The sequence below is a fragment of the Astatotilapia calliptera genome, chromosome 16, assembly GCF_964374335.1.
Source record: "Astatotilapia calliptera chromosome 16, fAstCal68.1, whole genome shotgun sequence".
NCBI lineage: Eukaryota > Metazoa > Chordata > Actinopteri > Cichliformes > Cichlidae > Astatotilapia > Astatotilapia calliptera.
In genome coordinates this window covers 21,078,526-21,101,336 of record NC_137437.1, presented here as the reverse complement: position 1 = coordinate 21,101,336, position 22,811 = coordinate 21,078,526, and the positions used below count along the sequence as shown (strand labels likewise).

At 40.6% G+C, this 22,811-nt stretch overlaps 3 protein-coding genes across 4 annotated transcripts in view; 2 read left to right on the top strand and 1 right to left on the bottom strand.

Annotated features, from left to right (window-relative positions):
- The first annotated feature begins 674 nt into the window (after nt 1-674).
- On the top strand, nt 675-7,634 carry dhrs9 (dehydrogenase/reductase (SDR family) member 9). Of its 2 annotated transcripts, none has more exons than XM_026143787.2 (5): nt 675-1,209; nt 3,606-3,922; nt 5,604-5,862; nt 5,946-6,109; nt 6,408-7,634. In XM_026143787.2, exons 2-5 carry the CDS (start codon nt 3,610-3,612, stop codon nt 6,629-6,631), a joined length of 960 nt encoding a protein of 319 aa, XP_025999572.1. In that variant the 5' UTR covers nt 675-1,209; nt 3,606-3,609; the 3' UTR covers nt 6,632-7,634. The 2 variants fall into 2 exon arrangements, with proteins under 2 accessions (XP_025999572.1, XP_025999573.1); XM_026143788.2 differs by lacking the exon at nt 675-1,209 and adding an exon at nt 1,419-1,447.
- On the top strand, nt 7,067-14,120 carry rdh1 (retinol dehydrogenase 1). The gene is made up of 6 exons (XM_026143786.2): nt 7,067-7,186; nt 9,746-9,781; nt 9,903-10,233; nt 12,283-12,541; nt 13,292-13,455; nt 13,547-14,120. Exons 1-6 carry the CDS (start codon nt 7,067-7,069, stop codon nt 13,765-13,767), a joined length of 1,131 nt encoding a protein of 376 aa, XP_025999571.2. The 3' UTR covers nt 13,768-14,120.
- Nucleotides 14,121-14,664: 544 nt separating this feature from the next.
- Nucleotides 14,665-22,811, bottom strand: part of lrp2a (low density lipoprotein receptor-related protein 2a) — a 55,788-nt gene continuing 47,641 nt past the window's right edge. Inside the window, exons 68-81 of the mRNA XM_026143784.2 lie at nt 22,666-22,809; nt 22,420-22,585; nt 22,212-22,340; nt 21,896-22,119; nt 21,620-21,799; nt 18,552-18,671; nt 18,282-18,372; nt 18,065-18,132; nt 17,141-17,258; nt 16,911-17,031; nt 16,621-16,728; nt 15,998-16,114; nt 15,827-15,898; nt 14,665-15,733 (exon numbers count right to left, since the gene is read on the bottom strand). Of these exons, the coding sequence (XP_025999569.2) occupies nt 15,563-15,733; nt 15,827-15,898; nt 15,998-16,114; nt 16,621-16,728; nt 16,911-17,031; nt 17,141-17,258; nt 18,065-18,132; nt 18,282-18,372; nt 18,552-18,671; nt 21,620-21,799; nt 21,896-22,119; nt 22,212-22,340; nt 22,420-22,585; nt 22,666-22,809 (1,829 nt within the window). The 3' untranslated portion in view covers nt 14,665-15,562. The remainder of the gene's footprint in view (nt 15,734-15,826; nt 15,899-15,997; nt 16,115-16,620; nt 16,729-16,910; nt 17,032-17,140; nt 17,259-18,064; nt 18,133-18,281; nt 18,373-18,551; nt 18,672-21,619; nt 21,800-21,895; nt 22,120-22,211; nt 22,341-22,419; nt 22,586-22,665; nt 22,810-22,811) is intronic.

The window sequence follows — 22,811 nt, the reverse complement described above, 5'->3', positions numbered from 1 at the left end:
GACCGCTGAGTCTTTGACTTTATTTATGTTCTGCTGTGTTTTACTTGCATCTATTTGAAAGAGTGAGTGTAAACACAAAAAATTATTTTATTTTATGTGCTGGAATGTGCAGAAAATAGGTTTAAATGTTAAACTCATTTATTCAACTCAGAGAATGTTGCATATAATTAAATTTTTGCTTGATGCATAAAGTTAAAAGATTAAAAATGATAAAACAACTTAAAAAAAGAGACTTTTCCATTTGATTACATTTTGTATGATGGATTATGTAGAAAAAGTAGAATTGGGCTGAAAGATCTATCGCTTTATCACCTCTTCAGGTTGTAAATCGTGTTTTTAAAAAGTAACTAAGTAACTAAGTAACTAAGTAATTAATTACTTTTGAAAATAAGTAATCAGTAAAGTAACGGGATTACTTTTTTGGGGAAGTAATCAGTAATTAGTTACTGATTACTTTTTTCAAGTAACTTGACCAACACTGCTTAGCACAGACTGGAAACCAGCCTACTGTGGCTTGAACGGTAATAAAATGCACCTCCAAAACCTCCCAAAGCTCAGTAATTAACATATCGTTGCTTGACTGGTACAGTATGTTAGAGCTGGAGGCGGGCTGTGGTTATCACATTACTTCTGAAATGGGAACTGTGAATTTCCGTGGTCCCACTGGTTTCCTGGCAGTGAGACACGAAAGCAACAGTGTAGACTTTGATAGACTGATTATGGTCATTCTCTCCATATAAAATAAAGAAACGGAATGGGTTTGTGTTTCTTCAGGTCCAAGCTCTACACATCAAGAACCAGTAAAGATACAGTTGAAGACAAAAAAAGATTAAAAAATAAATAAATAAATAAATGAAATAAGTGTAATAAAAATTGAGCGAGAAATTTAGTGTCCAGGGGTTGGCGCTCTTCATTCAATTTTCAGTGGAAAAAAAACACAGAGCTCCGGCTGAAGTTGCCAGTTCAGTAATTTTTCCGCTGAACTGGCTGTGCTGCTTCTTACCCCCGCGTTCTCTCCCTTTTGGTGCATTTTGTCACGCAGCCATGGCAACCCTTAGAGTCAACCACTATCCCCGGAAGTTTCGGAGAACTGGCAACAAATTAAATAGAGGAGAGAGAAAAATGAGCTTCTTACTTCTTTTCGGTGGAGGTTCATGCCTCGCTGCGCTGCAGGTCTCATTTCATGTACTGACTTTGGAAAACACGGAAGTGAGTTGTTTTTTTATATCTTTTTTTTTTTTTTTACTTACACTCCATATATGAAGTTTATCAATCTTTCCGCGCCTTGAAATTTTATATTTTATATAACAGGCGGGAAAGTGAACTAAAGGTGACGAATTTAAAGTTAATGCGATAAAAGGCTTGGCTCAGTGTTACACCCAGTAACTTCAGTTACTCGTTTATTCTGATCAGTTCAAAGGTGTGAGGCGCATTCACCCCACCACAGGTAAGGCTTTTGAATCTACCTGCAGCTGAGGAGGATAATCAACTGATTTCATAATCAATGAAGTGTGTGGGTCAAGATGAGTATTATTAAGAGAAATCTTACTGAGGAAAAAGTATCAAATACCCCCCAGGTCCCGGCTTCTAAACTGTGATTATTTCCTGTTTTCCTTCTTTCTTTTGTCTTTCTTTTTTGTTTTGTGAAATTAACTAATTTGAATTTTATTTCTTGTTCTTGACTCTGTGTGAGAATATCACTGTGGAACAACATTAAGAGAGATTTTTTGTTATTCCTCCAGTGTTTTACAGATATGTTAGATCCAAAAATCTAACATAAAGATGAATCCAGATTTTCAAAATTAATTAGCTTGTGCGACTCCTGCATAGCCCACAGGGCATTCCTGCCACACCCAGCTCCAGTCACCCAGGCTGATCCCACCTCCATCCCCACCTTAGTACATTGTTCCACCGGATAAACCTGTCAACTAGTACATTTACTCAAGCATTTCTCCTACTTCCTCATCTTGACTCAGGGGAACATATTTTAAAATCGGTATTTTCAACTTGGAAAAATAAAAATAAATCTGAACCTAAATTGTTGTAATTATGATACACAAATTTCGGCCTTTTACTTTAAGTACTTTACCTAACCTAACCATTCACTAGTTTAAAGACCAGGAGGATCCACAAAAACACAGGGGGGAAACACAGATAACTGGCAACGGTGCATTAGAGCCAGCATAAAATCTGTGTCAGATCAAACATGTGGATCGATCTCCTATGGTTAACCTTTGGGGAAAGAAGGAGAGCACCCAAAAGTAGCTTTAAATGTATGTTCGTGCTAATTTCTTTTATAGTGTAATATTTCTAAATTTACTCACAATAATTTAAATACTTCTTCATCCGCTAGACGAGAGTGTAAAACTTCCCGTGGCCATTTCCTTTGTCTCATTTCTCAAATGACAGTAAAAGTCGTCAAAGTAATATGTGAAATTCTTCACAGCCTTGTGTTATCTCTCATTCTTTGCATTTTGCAGATGTTTAGTTTATCTTTATATTTCCGTCTGCAGTCTCACCAGTTGCTGATTGTGTTTGTAGTCAAAACAGATGATTTAATCTTTCATTCTAACAGGTTCCCTCACAGTGGCGCCATTGTGTATATATGTAAGGCCTTCATGCTACATGCTGTCACCATCTATAATGCATGATATCAGTCTGGGAGAGAAGCATCTGCCAGATGTTATTGTCATCACTTTAATCATCGGGCATTTTTAAATAATTTCACAAATAAAGTATTTCTCATTTACTAAAAAAACCCCAAACCCAAAAAGTTTAGTCTTTTTGGTTGTCTGTGAAGTCTGCCAAGCCCACAGGCATCACGTCATGAGCGTTGTAAAGCATGTTTACGGAGCTTGAGTGTGTCAAGTCACAGCAGGTTGTTAACCTGTAGTAGCATGCTCAGATGGTTTACAGATGTAAAACTATGCATGACAAATAGGAGTGTGAATGTGTGCGCAAAGTCAAGACAACATATTACAGGAATATGCAGAAGAGTAGGTGTAAGGTCATTTCCTTCATTGAAGAAAAGAGCATTAGGTGTACGGTTGGCCAAACAGGAGTGACAGGATGATCCGTAAATCACAGCATGGTTTCGTTACTGTCTATTCCTCACATCCAATGCAAATACAAGTGCTGGTTTTCTTTACAAAGTAGATTCAGATATGACGAGTATTTGTACAAAAGAGCAGCCGGTTAACCAAAGAAGAATGATGGAGTAGGCATTCAAATATGACAGGTCTTTTAAGTAATTAAAATAAGGAAAACAAGTCAAGACTTTAGAGTCATACCTTATTAGAAACCCTGTCATTCTAATAAGGTATGTAATCATATTGGCCAACCGGACTGGCACAATTCAGAACCGTGTCATTGATCTCAATGATTTAATCATCAGATGAAGCTGTCATTTATCAGCAGCCTACACTCGTAGTTTTGACCCCCTCACACAGCCGCTAAGGGTTTTGGCTCAACCTCCTATGTTATTGCACATCAACACCTATTTGTTATAATCGTTTAACCATGACCTATAATATATATGTATAAAAGTTCCCGAAGTTATTTGAATATAACCTAATAATAATGTTCCACCTTCTTCTTGACCTTAGAAAAATGTTTCTGTACATCCTCGGGCTGGTGGCTGTTTGGTTCGTTTATCGCTGGTACAGAGAAACCAAAAGAGTCTCCAACAAGGAGGACAAGTATGTGTACATCACAGGTTGCGACTCCGGGTTTGGTAATCTCCTGGCGAGACACCTGGACAAGCTGGGCTTCCGCGTGATTGCAGGCTGTTACACCGGGAAGGGTGAGGATGAGCTGAAGAAGGTCTCCTCCGACAAACTGACCACCATCCACCTGGACGTCGCCGACTCTGAGAGTGTGAGCAAAGTGGCAGCTTTCATCAAGACTCTGGTTGGACAGAAGGGTGAGTGGCTCAGTGTAAAGTCTCCCATTTTTAACTGATGAACTTAAATGTCAAATATTTGGATTACATGCCAGGAAAAACCAGGATTAGTTAAAGTGGCTGTTAAGGCAATTCATCTGTTTTCACAGTCATTTCTTTATTTTTATCGCAAAAGTAGTCCATCACAGTAATTTTTAATCGCTTTAGATAGGCGTGAGTAGAATAAATATACTAATGAAAGAATTATTCAGTATTGTTTTCTTGAATAAAATGTGAACAAGACTGAAACTTAATGTAAAGGCCTTCCTTTTTCACAGTGAGGACTGTGTCAGTCTGTATACTCCTATCTGTTGTCAGTATAGTCAATAACCCAGCTACCCACCCACCCACCCACTCACTCTGTTTATTCCAGCATGAAGGAAAATAAAACAAACCCTGAACAACTGAACTGTAAGAACAATGAAGCAAAGAGAACATCTCATTATGTTAGTGTTTTTATTCATCTTTAGGCACGAAAAAAATATTTTTGAACTTCATTTTTTTTTAAAAGCAAGTACTTTTCAAAGAATTTTTTACATGTCAATTTCGGTGGACAACATATGTTTTGACTTGTGAATTTGACAAACAAATAAATAATATACATTGTGTGTTGTATTTATGTGCAAGTATACCACCAACGCTGACACAAAGACAAGAAAACAGCCTTTGAATAGCTGTCCACTGTAGTGACCACTATGCGTAAAAGGGTTAATGTATTTAATGACTCAGTGTTTGGATTTGAAGTGTGCCTGCAGGAAGAGCCAGCCTGTTTAACTCATTTCCAGTCATTTTAGGGTTTGGGGCTTGTTTTAATGGTTGATGGCCGCCCCTCCCTGAGCCTGGTTCTGCCGGAGGTTTCTTCCTGTTAAAATGGAGTTTTTCCTTCCCCCTGTCACCAAAGCGCTTGCTCATAGGGGGTCATATGATTGTTGGGTTTTTCTCTGTATCTATTATAGGATCTACTGTACAATATAAAGCACCTTGTGGCAACTGTTGTTGTGATTTGGGGCTATATAAATTGAATTGAATTGAATATCAGACCTGGGAAATGAAAACAAAGTTCTGAGCCCAATTTTTAAACTGGCTTTGAGAAGTTAATGTTATGCAGTGGAAAGTGAAGTGTATCTGCAAATCATTTGACTTTATTGTAGTAGATGCTTAGCTGCTCATATCAGTGATTTTTCAAAGTGTGGATTCATGGAATTGAGTCTAGATTAGAAACCGGCAGAGCATGTTTATCACTTTAAAGTGGGCCTACATGACATAAAATGAGAAGCAAATACACAATGTTCTTAAGAGTGGTTTGCTATGATTTCACAATCAGTCTGGGTTAATGACCCAGAAACAATATCTCCCAGCAATAACACAAAGAATTTAAAAAGTTATGACATTTGAGTTTTCCCAAGGGCCACAGTTGGGGAATATTTTTGACATCATCTCTCTCCAACAGCAGTTTGTAAGGAGATAAAGTTACGTTGAGTATAAATTAGTTAATCTTACTGTTCCAGCCCTCAACAACAGTCCCAATTCTCATGTGGCCCTGTTTTTATGGTATACTATATTTCAACAATAATGATTATAACACGCAGTCCAAAGCAGGGATTTGTGTGTCCGTACTGTGGCTCTCATTGTGCTTCTTGTTGTTGGGTTTGTGTTACTTCAGGCCTCTGGGCTGTCGTGAACAACGCTGGAATCTCAGTGCCGTCCGGTCCCAACGACTGGCTCACCGTAGAAGATTTCAAACCTATGATAGCGGTCAATCTGCTCGGTGTCATCGATGTGACCCTGAGTGTCCTCCCCCTCATCAAGAAGGCCAAAGGCAGGGTGATAAACATCGCCAGTGTGTGTGGTCGAATCAGCCCATTCGGCGGACCTTACTGTGTGTCCAAGTATGGAGTGGAGTCCTTCAATGACAGCCTCCGGTGAGAGCACATCTGACTTTTCAAGCCTGTACATGCGTACCCTGTGAGTCTGCTGACTTGCAGCATCTCATTTTGTGTTTCAGTATCGACATGACACCATTTGGAGTCAAGGTGTTATGCATTGAGCCCGGGTTCTTTAAAACAAACGTGACTGACACAGCTATGTTGAAGAATAACTTCATGAAGCTCTGGGAAAGATTACCTCAGGAAGTGAAAGATGACTACGGGCATGGTTTCTTGGACACAAGTGAGATGCTTTATTTCATTTAACAGATAAGACTTACTCGGATGCATTATGTTTTCAAGCTGTTCATCCATTGCACTCCTTTCCATCTTCAGCCTGACATTGTATCTACTTTAATCTCTTCATTTCATGTGACTGTGCAGAATCAATATGCAGCAGACAAGATTTCGTGCACCAGAAGCTTTCTGGACTCTTTTCAGCTGCATTAATCTTGCCTATGATCCCGACTGATGATCATTAGTCCTTTAATTGAATTGAATCATTTTTACAGAACTCATGTGTGAAACATTTCTCTTTTTAGCGCTTGAGCAGTTGGACGAGAGGTACAGGCAGATTGTAGACGGGGACCTGATGAAGGTGGTCGGCTGTATGGAGCACGCCATCTCTGCCCTTTATCCACGCACTCGCTACTCCCCCGGGTGGGACGCCAAGTTCCTCTGGTTGCCGATGTCGTACATGCCGAGCTGGCTCTCAGACACGTATTTAATTAAAAGTAAACCCAGACCCAAAATATCTGCGCTGTAGTTTCTGTCACGTCAGTCAGTGAAGCATTTTGGGCTAATCTGAAGATTATATGGGCGTGTGTTTATTTTCTTACGATAATTATGACTCTAGACATTATTACATCTATTTAATTGATTAATAGAGCTGCACTCAGAAGAGTACATGTCAGGTAATGAAGAAACCTTTGAGCACTGACAATTAACTTTGTGTCAAGTCATGTAATAATCTTGAATGCTGTGTCATCTCACCTTTGCTAGTAAAGCAAAAAATCCTAACATGTATTCGTCCTACATATCGAAGAGTGTGCTCTGTAACCTTTAGTCAGAGATTTTGTGCTTTCACAATTGATTTCAGTTGAAAGGGGAGTGCTGTTATCAGAACCAGGGCTCATGGACTCTGAGTGTATTACACAAGCCCAAGCGTGTAACCTTTTAGACCCTCCTGTTAAATCGGACTATGACTCTGCAGACTTGTTACATAACTTCACCTTCACCAGGTTTTGATGTAGAAAGCACCTTTCAGTTAATTTATATTCCCAGGGGTGAAGCAGCAGAAACATCTAAAGCTGTAACCATGGTATGTTTGTATTATTTTTATGATTATTATTTGTTCTACTATTGTACATTTAGTGGTGCTTAAATTTGTGCTGTTGGGCTCTTGGTACCCATTGTGATCACCTAGCTCAGCTAACGTCTGGATAAGTTATTGGCTGTTTATTTATTTTACACTAAGTTAATTAGCAGACTTGACAGGAGTGGCTCGATTGAAACCTTTTGTTATGTTTGTATGCGTTTTTTGGGGTTTTTTGGGGGGTTTTTGTTACATTTTACTTTCAGTAGATAGCCTAATGAGATCTGATGCCATCTGGTGGATGAATGAAAATTGTCATGTTTTTAAAAATCTGTTTACCCATAGTGTAGTTTCTAACATGCAGATAGTTTGGCTTTGAGTTTTCACAGGGTTATGTTAATGAAACACAATTGGTGCACAAATAAAATAAAATGTATTGAGAAAATGCCCAAAATCGTACACATTTTTTTCCAACTGCATACTTCCTTATTCCCGCATGTTCGTGTGAGAAACAAAGAGGACTGGATTAAGATCTTTTAATAAAATCTCTCACACCACAATGTAAAAGAACATTGGAATAATTCTTTACAGTTTTATTGTTCAAGTATATCGCTGAGTGTCTATAAAAAGTAATGATCCAGTTTTTGGTAAGTCTTTTATAATCGTGAGCTCTAAGCAGCATTTTCCTGTAGTTTGAGCTAACAGATGTCAGATAAATGGGCTGTAGTTCTAGTGCTTATCAGTTCAGTTTGAGTTCTCAAAGCACTCTCTCACTTCAAGCTTCATTCACTCACACATATACACTTTTTTTTTTTTTTAATGCATAACATTCATGCACACACATCAGGGGCAAGTCAGGATTTAGTATCTTGCCCAACGATACTCCAGCATGCAGACCAGGGGGGCTAAGGATCAAACCACCAGCCTCCTGAATAATAGATGAACTGCTGTACCTCCTGAGCCACATCCGCTCCCTCATATATTCCCCTCTCAAATGAGTTCTAGGATAACATAATGTTACCATATGAAATCTGGTAAAGCAGAAGTAAAAAGTAACACATGAAAGGTCAGTAAACCTGTGCTCACAAATATGCTGATTAAATCTCCAAAAGTTGATTCTGTTCATCTGGACGTAGTGTTTTGTGGGAGAAGCGTTTCGACTGCAGGTTTCCCCGATCTTATAAACAGTACATTTGCATAATGACTGAAACCAGCCCACTGAAGGAACAATGGGCTGGGAGGTCAGTTCCTTAATCTTAGTTATGCAAATCCTCATGACCATTGATCAACAACCACCGACCAAAACCCACTGATCAAAGACAACTGATCAATGGCCATGAGTATCGTTCACAGAGAGTTGGGGAATGGCTGCAATCACAGCATTGTAAGATGGTGAAAGATGTACCCTTAGGCCCCCTCCTCGATTCAGAGATGGTCTTTCCCTTTTCACATAAATGGCCTCCTTGACTCCGCGCTCAAACCAGCGTTCCTCCCTGTCCAGGATGTGCACATCCTCATCCTTGAAAGAGTGTCCACTGGCCTGTAGGTGTAAATAGACTGCAGAATCCTGGCCTGACGAGGTAGTTCTTCTGTGTTGTGCCATCCGCTTCGCCAGAGGTTGTTTGGTTTCCCCGATGTATAAATCCTGGCAATCCTCCTGGCACTTAACAGTGTACACTATGTTACTCTGTTTGTGTCGGGGGACCCGATCCTTGGGGTGGATCAATTTTTGGCGCAGCGTGTTTTGGGGTTTAAAAGCCACAGAAACCTGGTGTTTAAAAAAAATGCGTCTCAACTACTCCGATACTCCTGACACATATGGGATCACTACAGGTTTTCGCTTGGGGAGCGGTTGTCCTTCACTCCTGGATCAGCTGGGGCTTTCTTTAGGTGCCTTTCCAGCTTTTCAGTCATTATGCAAATGTACTGTTTATAAGATGAGGAAACCTGCAGTCAGCTGAGACTGAAGAAGTCACTTGGATGAGTGACGAAACGTTTCTCCCACAAAACGTTACATCCAGATGAACAGAATCAATTTTTGGAGATTTACTTACCTGGATGATTGAGAATGCATCAAGACATACTGATTAAATGTATTCAGTTTAACCTTCCAGCTTTCAGACCTGTGAGGGTAGATGCCAATTTTCTGTTTGGGTGAACTGAACTTCATTTGGGGACATATTAATCAGGTGTGGCCACATTTTCTTAGATCTCAGTCTGTTCTACTCAATACTGGGTTAAGGGCTCACTTAGTTGTGAATGGCTTTAAAAGCTATGTAATTCTGCCATAACCAGTTGAGCCACAAGGGGGAGCTGAAGCTAAATAATAGCAGTGGCGCCCTGGTTTGCTAATGTGGTTACAGGCTTTAACACTGAGACAAGTTTTAAATCTTTTATTTAAGTGTTAAATTGCTTTATTCTTCGATGTCCAGAACTTTTATGTGATGCTCTGCTTTATGAAAAATAAAACGAGGCTAAACAAACATTAAGAGGCCGTGTGTATAATTCAGGTTTCATTACTGCTGCTTAAATGTTTTGAAATGCATCCCAAGTTTCTCCCACCAGGTATTTACAGACCGTCTAGCAGCTTATTTGGCAGGGGTAAGACGATTTCTCTGTTTTTGTATAAATTAATTACTTTATCCAGAGATTAAAATAAAGTAGAGGATGGCATTATGAATGTGTGAAGTCTTTCATTTTAGTTGTAATTTTTGTGTCTTAGGTAATCCTGTCACACCTGGCCCTAACCTGTGTTTTCCTTCTGGCCACGCTCGCTGCCGTCCGCTGGTACATCAGAGATTCCTACAAGGTTGATGGTTTCAGCCAGAAACATGTGCTCATCACAGGCTGTGACAGCGGCTTTGGGAATCTTCTGGCCAAACAGCTGGACCGAAAAGGTTTCCAAGTCATGGCCGCCTGCCTCACAGAGAAAGGTGCCGCAGACTTGGCAGCGGCTGCCTCCCCCAGACTGAAGGCCTTCCTGCTGGATGTTACGGACAGCGCGAGCATCAGGAAGGCGGTGGAGTCTGTGAGCAGAGAGGTCGGAGAGCGAGGTGAGCCGGGCGGACAGCAGGGGGTGCACACTGATAGGGTGCCAGTCAGAGTGAAGCACTGGGAGAGATAAAGCCAAGCTGGTCCATCCCGTCATCAACCCATCATCCTCCTACTGATACATGTAACACATCTTGCCTTTTAAGGGAGAAACCTGCTTCTGACATAAATCAAGACTGTAGACTGAGATCTGACTACCAACTGTGGGACAGCATGTGCTGAAAACAAATGTTATTACTGATGGGCAAAAAGTAATTCCATCATTTGATTTTATCTATGAAAAAGATTTTTACTGAAAAAAATAAAGGTGGCAAATGTGTAAAACAAATGCCATAGATCAGTTTGTCAGGCCCATGCTCTATGTAAGTGGCTCCTAACCTTTTTATCTTATAGATCATTAGAAAAGAACCCATATGTCTGTTTTCACCTGCTTCTCAGATGTTCAGTGTGTCAATGACAGATTTTCACCACATAGATTTTCAAATTTTTCGAAACCCAGGGGGCAAAAACATCTGATTTTCCACAAGAACCAAACAAATTTTACATAAGTTGGGAAAAAATACTATTTTGTATGCAAAAGATGTCCAAAGTCATCTCTGCAATGAGTCTACTCCAGCAAATAGGAATTATAGACCTGGCTTCATCCAACATTCAGATGCATATTAGCACACACACAAGGAAGTTTCATGCCATACTTACAAAATGCCTACAGAAAAGGATACAAACCAAAATTTGGCCAACCTGTGTATGTGGAGCATCTCATACTCTTCTCTAGGGTTGAACATAGGTAGCAGATTGATCAACTTGTACTAAAACCTTGCACAGCAGGTCAGTGTTTGACATCTGGAGATGCAGAGAAGCATCTGCATGGGCTGTAAGCAGTTTAATCTGTCAAGATTACAAAGCAAAAGATTTAAAAGATGAAGGTCAATTCAATTCAATTCAATTCAATTTTATTTATATAGCGCCAAATCACAACAAAAGTCGCCTCAAGGCGCTTCATAGATACAGAGAAAAACCCAACAATCATATGACCCCCTATGAGCAAGCACTTTGGCGACAGTGGGAAGGAAAAACTCCCTTTTAACAGGAAGAAACCTCCGGCAGAACCAGGCTCAGGGAGGGGCGGCCATCTGCTGCGACCGGTTGGGGTGAGAGAAGGAAGACAGGATAAAGACATGCTGTGGAAGAGAGACAGAGGTTAATAACAGATATGATTCAATGCAGAGAGGTCTATTAATACATAGTGAGTGAGAAAGGTGACTGGAAAGGAAAAACTCAATGCATCATGGGAATCCCCCGGCAGCCTACATCTATTGCAGCATAACAAAGGGAGGATTCAGGGTCACCTGGTCCAGCCCTAACTATATGCTTTAGAAAAAAGGAAAGTTTTAAGCCTAATCTTAAAAGTAGAGATAGTGTCTGTCTCCCGAATCCAAACTGGAAGCTGGTTCCACAGAAGAGGGGCCTGAAAACTGAAGGCTCTCCCTCCCATTCTACTTTTAAATACTCTAGGAACAACAAGTAGGCCTGCAGAGCGAGAGCGGAGCGCTCTAATAGGGTGATATGGTACTACAAGGTCATTAAGATAAGATGGGGCCTGATTATTTAAGACCTTGTATGTGAGGAGCAGGATTTTGAATTCAATTCTGGATTTAACAGGAAGCCAATGAAGGGAAGCCAAAACAGGAGAAATATGCTCTCTCTTTCTAGTCCCTGTCAGGACTCTTGCTGCAGCATTTTGGATTAGCTGAAGGCTTTTCAGTGAGTTTTTTGGACATCCTGATAATAATGAATTACAGTAGTCCAGCCTGGAAGTAATAAATGCATGAACTAGTTTTTCAGCGTCACTCTGAGACAGGATATTTCTAATTTTAGAGATGTTGCGCAAATGGAAGAAAGCAGTCTTACATATTTGTTTAATATGTGCGTTGAAGGACATGTCCTGGTCAAAAATGACTCCAAGGTTCCTCACCGCGTTACTGGAGGCCAAGGTAATGCCATCATGGTCATGAGCTGTTTTCTGGTGGTCGTTATTGTGTATCCTGCAGGTCTGTGGGGTCTGGTGAATAATGCAGGAAGATCGACACCCATCGGCCCAACAGAATGGATGAAGTTAGAGGATTTCACAAAGGTTTTGGATGTGAATCTGTTAGGAGTGATTGACGTAACCCTCCAGTTTCTGCCTCTCTTAAAGAAAGCTCGGGGCAGAGTGGTGAATGTAGCCAGTATTCTGGGACGACTGTCTCTCACTGGTGGAGGATACTGCCTGTCCAAATGGGGAGTGGAAGCCTTTTCTGACAGCCTCAGGTATGAACATGTGGTTAAAAACATACTGCTGAGGTGGGGTTTTTTAAGTCATAATTTAAAAAAAAGAAAAAAAAAGAAAGGATTAACACTTGGGTAGGCAAGATGGTTTTGGTGACATTGGACCAATAAAATAATGTGAGTGTCCTGATGCTTTGATAACTCCACACTACAGTTAGTTACGCATCTTTTAAGGGGAGATCAGGAGACTACTATAAAGCGATGTTAGCAGTAGTTGAAAGAGCTGAAATCTTCAATTCACTTTTATTCAGTTTTATTTATATAATATCAAATCATCTCAATGCACTTCATAATCCCCCAAAATACAGAGAAAACGCAAACAATAAGAAGCCCCCTATGAGCAAGTACTTGGCGACAGTGGGGAAGGAGAAACTCATTTTTAACAGCAAGAAACCTCCAGCAGAACCAGGCTTTAAGAAACACTTCCAAAGCTTTTGAATTCATGCCTATTTTCAAATAACAAATATTTGATATTTGTTATCTGTTAATGGACCTTTTGTCCAAAAATGGACCCATTGACCTCTGCCTATAAAAAAAAAAATACATACACATAAAAATACACATAAAAATATAGTAAAGCAGAAATGACATCTACCACAGTCTAATGAAAGTATCAAAGGATTGAAAATACTCACATATTAACTATGCCGCAGCATAGTACTGATGGAGAAGTGCTCAGTAAAATTCTTTCACTTGCTTTCAAGAGACACGCTGTCTGCTTTGTCTGACCAGGAGGGACATGCAGCACTTTGGTATTAATGTGAGCATCATCGAGCCCGGTTTCTTCAAGACTAACGTGACCCGCATTGATCTTATTGACGCTAACCTGAGGAGGCTGTGGTCCCGCCTCCCTCAAGATGTGAAAGACTCATATGGAGCTACATACTTTGATGAGTGTGAGTAAAAGTGCACTTTGTTTAAATCAGCTACAGATCAACTAAACAGATGCTCTGTAAGATCACTTTTATCTGATTATTGATCTCTCAGATGTGAAAGCTCAGACCTTCTCCATGGGACTCTTGTGCAGTCCGGATATCTCTAAGGTGACGAGGTGCATGGAGCACGCGCTGACCGCTCGCTTCCCACGCACACGTTACGCAGCAGGCTGGGACGCAAAGCTTTTCTGGATCCCTTTGTCCTACCTCCCTTCATTCATTGCAGACTTTATAGTCAATTTGATTCTCCCTTCTCCTAAACAAAAGATGTAAATAGCAGACAGCCTTTAACATCGCTGTAAAACTTTGTATGACTGTGTCATTACTTCTCTCCTGTGTATATGTTGACCATGTTCACCCTAAGCTAAAGCTGATTGAGATTTTCCCACACAGCATCTCTAGGGGTTAGAAAAGATGATTCAAAAAAAGATAAAACAGTAGCTCAAATAACCACTTGTTAAAACCAAGATATACAGAAGAGCATCTCTGAACACACAACACATCAAACACTGAAGGAGATGAGCTAGAGCAGCAGATGACCCCACCGGGTCCCATTCCCATCGGCTAAGAAGAGGAAGCTAAGGTTACAATGTGCACGGGCTCACCAAAATTAAACAATACAAGACTGGCCTGTTGAGTCTTGATTTCTGCTGTGACATTCAGTTAATCGGGTCAGAATACGACATAATTAATATGAAATCGTGGATCCGTCCTGTCTTGTATCAGTGTTTCATGGTGGAGGTGGTGGTGTAATGGTGTGGATCTAAAGGACCTAAAGTGTGCCACATATTTAAGCTCATATGTTTGAAATTGTTTAAACACCACAGCCTATGGTGGCGACTTCCAGCAGGACAACACTAACTCATTTAGGATGTTGTGGTAGGGGAGATTCACACCATTAATGTGCAACTGACAAATCTGCAGCAACTGTGTGATGCTATCATGTCAATAAGAACCAAAATCTCTGAGGAATGTTTCCAGCATCTTGCTGAATCTGTGCTGTGAAGAATTAAGGCAGCTCTCAAGGCAGAAAGGGGCAAACATGGATGAACATGACCCTAAATCTTTGTCTCCCTCTATGCATTTGTTTGGTGTCCAAGGCGTAGCCCCCAGACCTCTCTAAGATCTATAGATGGACCGTAACAATAAAGTGATGAAAAAGAGACCAAGTTACAAAATAAGAAATTTATTCATGCACGTCTCAGCAGCAGAAATTGAATCCATTTGGACATTTCCTCACAGATAACATTTTTTATTTGTCCTCATTATGATACAACATAGATCAATCTGTAAAGAACTTATTAGAAAATGTCTACATCTGTATTCTTGGGTTGTATATTGCTCTTTAAGATGATCAACTACATATCCACGCAATAGACTTGGGCACATTCAAGTACTGTTCCAAACTAATTTGGCCATTATTCATTTCAGTAATATCACTAAAAAACAATCGTATCAATTCAAAAGTTGCAAAGGTGATGTAAGGTAAAAATGAGTTTGATTAAGAAGGATAAAAGTATGCTTCGCACACGTATTTAAGCCTATGCATCTGTTTATATTGGAGCACATACTGAAGAGATATAAAATCGAATCTGTCTTGCTTCAATTAAGCCGTGAAATGAGGTATATATTCAGTGGTGAAACAGATATTATTACCCATCGCATTTCTCCAATTTCCTTTGATCATTTTGTACATTCACAATGCAGCTCGCCTTTTATATGTGTTATTTTCTTCACGCCGAACTATTTAGGATCTATTCCAGAATATTTCTGAAAAAAAATCTTACTGTCCAAATTTACAAATATACAACATATTTATTAACATTTCTATCAGCAGCTTCAGTGCAAAGATATACATATCGTACATCAGGATAAAGAAACAAAAAACATTAACACAAAATTGGCATAAGAAATGTCAGAAGGCATAGTCACGGAAGACGTTTTTCTTTGTTCTATAGAAATGTACTTCTCTCCTAAAACGATTTGAGTTTTGTACACAGGCTGCATAAAAAAATAAATTCTGTGCAAAGTGTGTTTCATTTTTCAATTCCCGTCCGCAAGAGAGGGGTTATACGTCACTGTCCTCTTTAACGAGGTTGGCCGTGTCTTTGAAGCTGTCCTCGGTAGGCGAGAAGGTGTTGGGGCGATCCCTCTTCTGAGGTTTGGCAGGGGGGGCAAACGGAGATGGCTCAGGGGCAGAAGAGTCCCCGCTGCTTCCTACGGGCTTTTCATCCCTCATCTGTAAAACAGCACAGACGGTAAAAAAGAGAAGCCCCTCCCCACCCCAACTTTCTGTTTAATTTCTGATATCTTAGAAAATGGCCGGACATACCTCTGAATATGAAGGGTTTTCAAATGTGGTGCTTGGCTTTAATTTTCGTTTGAATAAGCTCCACTTTGACTCCTGCAAACAAAACACAGTCACTGAGGTGGCTCCATGCACGGGTGCTTTAAAAGTATTTAAAGTAGATTTCTTTTGACTTTGTGCACGTATGATATTCACATGGACAGGTTGGGTGCTGACGGTAGACGTGTTTACCACGCCTACGCTCGGGTCTCCACGGTAAGTCGGGTTTACAAAGTTGTTCTCCCGCTGATCACTGCTCACATTCACAGTCACCTGTTTTAAAGCAAAAATGTAGCAGTTTATGATTATAAATCAGATTAATTAAAGGTTCATAAAACACAATCTAAAAAAAATACACAGCGATGTCTTTGTGGTTTGTTTTTTCCTCCTTTGTGTAACATAATAGAGGCACCAGATTAGTGTTATTTTGGCAGCACAGGATCTCCAGTAGTTCCTCTTTATATTGTTCATTTCTATTTCATAATAAATGTATAGTATACACTTTGTATAATAGTCATAAGGAGATACTAACCCCGCCTCAGAGGGTCAAGGCTTAATGTGGTGGGACGTAAGTATATTATCTGCTTCTATTCTATTGTTAATTTGTGAACCTCTTTCTTTTTTTTAATTTTTATTATTTTACTTGGTTGTTAGTCAAAATGATTTTAGAGCCAATTTCAATTCCTATTCGTTTTCTTTAATTAATTTCTACAAGCTGTGTAGGTCTGAAAGTCCATGCTCTAACCTGTAAAGTGCAAAAGATATTCATTTGTGAGTACCTGCGTGGCATGAATAACAGCAGGGTCCCCAGACACGTGACCAGTGGCATACAGTGGGTTCTCAAATGTAATCGGCTGCCTCCCAGGCTCCATGGCAAAATGATCATCCTATGGGGATATTATAATGGTGAGATTGTTGATATAGTTATTACTGAACTTTTAAATATTTGTTAAGCTCTCAAACAAGCACTTCTTGAAGTTGTACGCGAACATGTTCAAAAACGCTGATTTTGTACTTTTAGTGATCCTGGAAATGATTAGCTGCTTGTATGCATTTATCCAAGACTCACCATCTGCATGCCTGTGTCAATGAATGACACTCCAACGTGTGAGGGTCCGAGATCCACATTATCACCCGACCGAAACGTCACCCCATTCCCAGTGTCAGCGGATTTCACCAAGCTGCTGAGGCTGAACAAAAACAAAACACAAACACCTGAACTTTGGTCTGAAATCTATACCGTGAGCTCCATCACAGTTTTAACTGAAAAAAACTGAACCGAAAAGAAGTGGTAGAAACCTGGGTAGTTTGGGCATGGAGGGGATGAAAGAGCCTGTTCGTTTGTAGTTGAGGAAAACTCCAACAGCCAAACCTCCAGTAATCAGGATGATAATGACTGCCAATAAAATAGCTACAGCTAAAGGAAAAAGGGGGTAAATATGCAGATTCATGATACAGGACATTCGCAGTGAGATGCAGATCATTAACGTGACTAATAACATTTTGCTGACAAGCCCATTAGTGTTTGTGACTTTTAGCAGACCTGTTAGTTTATGTTAAACATTGGTCAAACTAATGTGTTAATTAGCTAGCTATTAAAAACTCTGAGATTTCATCCACTCAACAAATTCTGCAAATGCTGAGCCAGAATGTTCCCACCTTAAAATTTTAGGCAAATAAGCAGTAAATAAATGTGACGTCTTCAGCATGCATGCAGGAAATATTGCTTTAAGTAGAGCTTGACTGATATAGGATATAGGATACAGGACTGATGCTGATATTTGGTGATTTAAAAAGCAGCCAATATTTTTCTGTGTGAAACATTTATGTGTAGTTATTTATGAGCTCTTACTAAGATAATATGACAATGCAGTTTATAAATAAACTTCTTTTCATCTCTCAACAAGTCGCAGATTACTCTTTGCGATCTGCTCAGATCAGCTGGTTGTTGCTTGTCGCTTTCCAAACAGTGAGTTAGCGACAAAAGTCGCAGAGTGCCCTCTGGTGGACAAAGTATACCACTCGTAACGTAGTTAAATCAGAATACTTTATTAATCCCTAAGGATATTGAAAGGTCCCGTCTCTTCTTTAAATATTTCTTCTTTCTAATGCCAATAACAATATAGTGGCAAATAGCTGCTACTGGCTAACAATAACACTGGGTCTAGTTTCAATACTAAGACATTAAAAAATGTTAGTTAGCTTATAAGTAAACGACCATACCTGTTCCTGCTGGGGCACCCCTCGACTTTCCCATCTCACAGTAGCTGCCCACATAGCCATAAGGACATCTGCACAGAATCATGATCAAATGCGATAACAATCTTTAGCCGCAGGAAAACCTCACTGGTAAAACAACCCGAAGTGTGCTGGAAAATTCCAAAGATATGAGGTATCACTGACAGCGATGGGTAAAAATGGCCGTGGCACATGAACTCACTTGCACTTGGGCAGGCCCCCTTCATCAGTGTAGCAGGTTCCACCATTCATGCATCTACATGCAAGCGGCATTGCAACAGGAGCCTCAATGGCTGCAGGAGCAAAAGCCAGGCGTACCAGAGAGTCATCAACAATGAAACAATATCACAGCACAGTCTCTCAAAACCACACAGGAGCAGCCAAGCACGAGTGGAGGATGGATGTATTGATGCGAAACCCCAGCTTATGTGAGGGTGCAGACAGTACATGCACTGCGGTTGTTGTTATTTACCTGCGTCACATTCGTTGGAGTCAAACTCCACCGGGGAGGAGCCTTGCGGGCAGGCACAGGTGTATCCACCAGGTCGAAGAAGACACAGGTGACTGCACACATTCTTACAAGGGTTGGAAACTAATGACATCAGAGAGCGAAAGCAACACAGTGAGCAAAATAAAAGTATTTTGGGAAATATCTTAAGCTGGCAACACATTTCAAGACATATTACCACTTCACTAGTCCTCATCTACAAGAGAAAACACTTAAAACTAAGCCCTTTATAATTACATTGGTCCCTGTGTCTGTGCTTAACTACATAAAAATAAGTTTAATGTATTGTGCTTCCTGCCTGAAAATTAACAAATTGCAAAGATTTGGTCTAACTCTGTGACTTCAAATGATTTCTACAGAAACTCAATTTATCTGGATCTCAGTTTTATACTCGCAAGTATGCCTATTGTCAGTGAGGGTTTAGGTTTTTCAAGCTTTATATTAGTATTCTTGGATTGTTTGCCTTTATTTATTCGATAGAACAGCATACAGTGGGGCAAAAAAGTATTTAGTCAGCCACCGATTGTGCAAGTTCCCCCACCTAAAATGATGACAGAGGTCAGTAATTTGCACCAGAGGTACACTTCAACTGTGAGAGACAGAATGTGAAGAAAAAATCCATGAATCCACATGGTAGGATTTGTAAAGAATTTATTCGTAAATCAGGGTGGAAAATAAGTATTTGGTCAATAACAAAAATACAACTCAATACTTTGTAACATAACCTTTGTTGGCAATAACAGAGGTCAAACGTTTACTATAGGTCTTTACCAGGTTTGCACACACAGTAGCTGGTATTTTGGCCCATTCCTCCATGCAGATCTTCTCGAGAGCAGTGATGTTTTGGGGCTGTCGCCGAGCAACACGGACTTTCAACTCCCGCCACAGATTTTCTATGGGGTTGAGGTCTGGAGACTGGCTAGGCCACTCCAGGACTTTCAAATGCTTCTTACGGAGCCACTCCTTTGTTGCCCGGGCGGTGTGTTTTGGACCATTGTCATGTTGGAAGACCCAGCCTCGTTTCATCTTCAAAGTTCTCACTGATGGAAGGAGGTTTTGGCTCAAAATCTCACGATACATGGCCCCATTCATTCTGTCCTTAACACGGATCAGTCGTCCTGTCCCCTTGGCAGAAAAACAGCCCCATAGCATGATGTTTCCACCCCCATGCTTCACAGTAGGTATGGTGTTCTTGGGATGCGACTCAGTATTCTTCTTCCTCCAAACACAACGAGTTGAGTTTTTACCAAAAAGTTCTACTTTGGTTTCATCTGACCACATGACATTCTCCCAATCCTCTGCTGTATCATCCATGTGCTCTCTGGCAAACTTCAGACGGGCCTGGACATGCACTGGCTTCAGCAGCGGAACACGTCTGGCACTGCGGGATTTGATTCCCTGCCGTTGTAGTGTGTTACTGATGGTGACCTTTGTTACTTTGGTCCCAGCTCTCTGCAGGTCATTCACCAGGTCCCCCCGTGTGGTTCTGGGATCTTTGCTCACCGTTCTCATGATCATTTTGACCCCACGGGATGAGATCTTGCGTGGAGCCCCAGATCGAGGGAGATTATCAGTGGTCTTGTATGTCTTCCATTTTCTGATGATTGCTCCCACAGTTGATTTTTTCACACCAAGCTGCTTGCCTATTGTAGATTCACTCTTCCCAGTCTGGTGCAGGTCTACAATACTTTTCCTGGTGTCCTTCGAAAGCTCTTTGGTCTTGGCCATGGCGGAGTTTGGAGTCTGACTGTTTGAGGCTGTGGACAGGTGTCTTTTATACAGATGATGAGTTCAAACAGGTGCCATTCATACAGGTAACGAGTGGGGGACAGAAAACCTTCTTACAGAAGACGTTACAGGTCTGTGAGAGCCAGAGATTTTCCTTGTTTGAGGTGACCAAATACTTATTCTCCACCCTAATTTACGAATAAATTCTTTACAAATCCTACCATGTGAATTCATGGATTTTTTTTTCACATTCTGTCTCTCACAGTTGAAGTGTATCTCTGGTGCAAATTACTGACCTCTGTCATCATTTTAAGTGGGGGAACTTGCACAATCGGTGGCTGACTAAATACTTTTTTGCCCCACTGTAGATTAGACAGAAAAGTGGGGAGCGATCATGTGGGGGATAACACGCGCTGCAATACTGCCACACCCAAAAGCCATTGCCTGCTGTTTCTTAGTTGTTATAGGAGGGTCGCCAGCTAATGCAGGTCACCTGTGTCTTGCAGGCTATAAAAGCTGGCCCAGATAAACTTATTGGTGATCGTTATGTCTTGGTTTGATTATGTTTAATAAATGATTTTATATTTAAGTCAACTTCTTGTGCAGACTCCTTCCTGGCCACCTACTCTGATCCAGTTTGTGACAAATGGGAGCTCATTCAGGATCTTTACATTGTGACTAATATCTTAGGGATATCCACGTAAGATAATAGTTGGTTACTTTAGTTTATTTATTCTGTGGTTAATGTAGGAAGAGAGCAGTAAAAGGTTCTATCTCAAATTTAAATCCAGGCCACTGAAGCATTAAAGCATGTGCTAACATACTTAGCCAGGTGAGCCAAGCTAGCACCCAGCCCTACGTGCTTATTGTGTAGCTTTGCATGATTCACAGTCAGAGTTGTGAGTTTAAGATTTGGGATATCCCCCCTGATGTCCTTTAGATACGGTAATATCTTCCACTCATAAAAATGTTTTTGTTCATAAGCGAAACATTTCTAGATGTAGAAAAAAAATTACAACATTTAGAGTCTCTTGGAGTTTTTTTCATACTGTTTGAAATAGGTTTGAAATTCTGTTCAAAGAATGAATTAAAGAGAACTTAAACTATCAACGTTGAATCCAATAGTCTCTGAATGCCAACACTTCACTTAGACTAGTAAGTGAATGAAAGTAACCATGACTTATTTGGCATCAATAGTAAGTTGCATGTAATTACACTAACATTCTTAATATCCAACAGAAGAGTGAAACCTTTACAATTGTTACATAATTGACATGATATATATTAGATAAATGAGTTCTGACCTGACTGATTGTGTCGGTGCTCCTGGTAAATTCGGATTTGTGTCAGCCAAGGGTTTATGGTGAGAACTTTCACTTTGTTTCCTCTCCCGAACTTGTTTATCCTCCACACTTCACCTTTGTCTTTTGTTGTCCAGTACACATGTCCCTCAAAGACATCCAGACTGTAGGGATGTCCAATGTCTGGGAAAAATAAGAAAGAACACAAACTATAACTTACGCTGAATCTGTCAGGGTTTTATCTGTTTAAATGGTTTCCGCAGATATTAGTGCACTGACCTCCTGATATGACGATTCTCCTGTCTGTGCCATCAGGCTTCATGGATTCAATTATGTTTTCTTTGGAGTCACACCAATAAATTCTGTTTCCATTCAGATAGTCCACAGTCAAACCAGTAGGCCAGCCCAGGTCCTCCTCCTGTACCAACACCTGTCTGTGCTGACCGTCCATCCATGCAGACTCTATCCTGGGGTTCCTGCCCCAGTCTGTCCAGTACATCATCCTGTCCAGAAGCAATCGCAGAAATAACCCATTTTTTCTCCAAACACTTTAAGCTTAAATCTTTATAAACAAATGTTGTATACATCCTCATACCCGAGTGATGGGTTCACAACAATGGCAGCTGGCTGGTTGAGATCAGTGTGGATTAACCACTTCCTGTACCGCCCATCAAGTTTAGCCACTTCAATTCGATTGGTCCCAGCATCCGTCCAGTAAATGTGCCTGTGAACAGTGATTTAAAAAACTGAGTAGAGATCATCATCTACAGCATAAAAGTAAAGCCTCATTCCTGATTAATTACCTGCCAACCCAGTCCACAGCGATACCATCAGGATTGGCAATGTAGCGCAGATTCAGGTCCACTTCTTTCACCGGGTTGTTGCCGTAATCATTGAATGTGGTCATATAGGCACGTTTGATAGAGCCAAACTGAGATCCCCGACCCAGAACTGTCCAGTACACAATACCTGCACACCAGAGGAAGACCTATTTTACTCATATACCCTGCATGCCACAATATTTTAAAGCTATACCGTAGCAGTCTTACTCAGGCCTTGACCATCTGGATCCCACAGGTAGTCTAAGGCTTGGATGTGCTCAGTGTTGTCTACATAGTCTGAATACTGCTCAGAGGACAGGTTATACCGACGAATGCGAACGTTGTCTGGCAAAAGCATCACTGGTGGGTTTCCT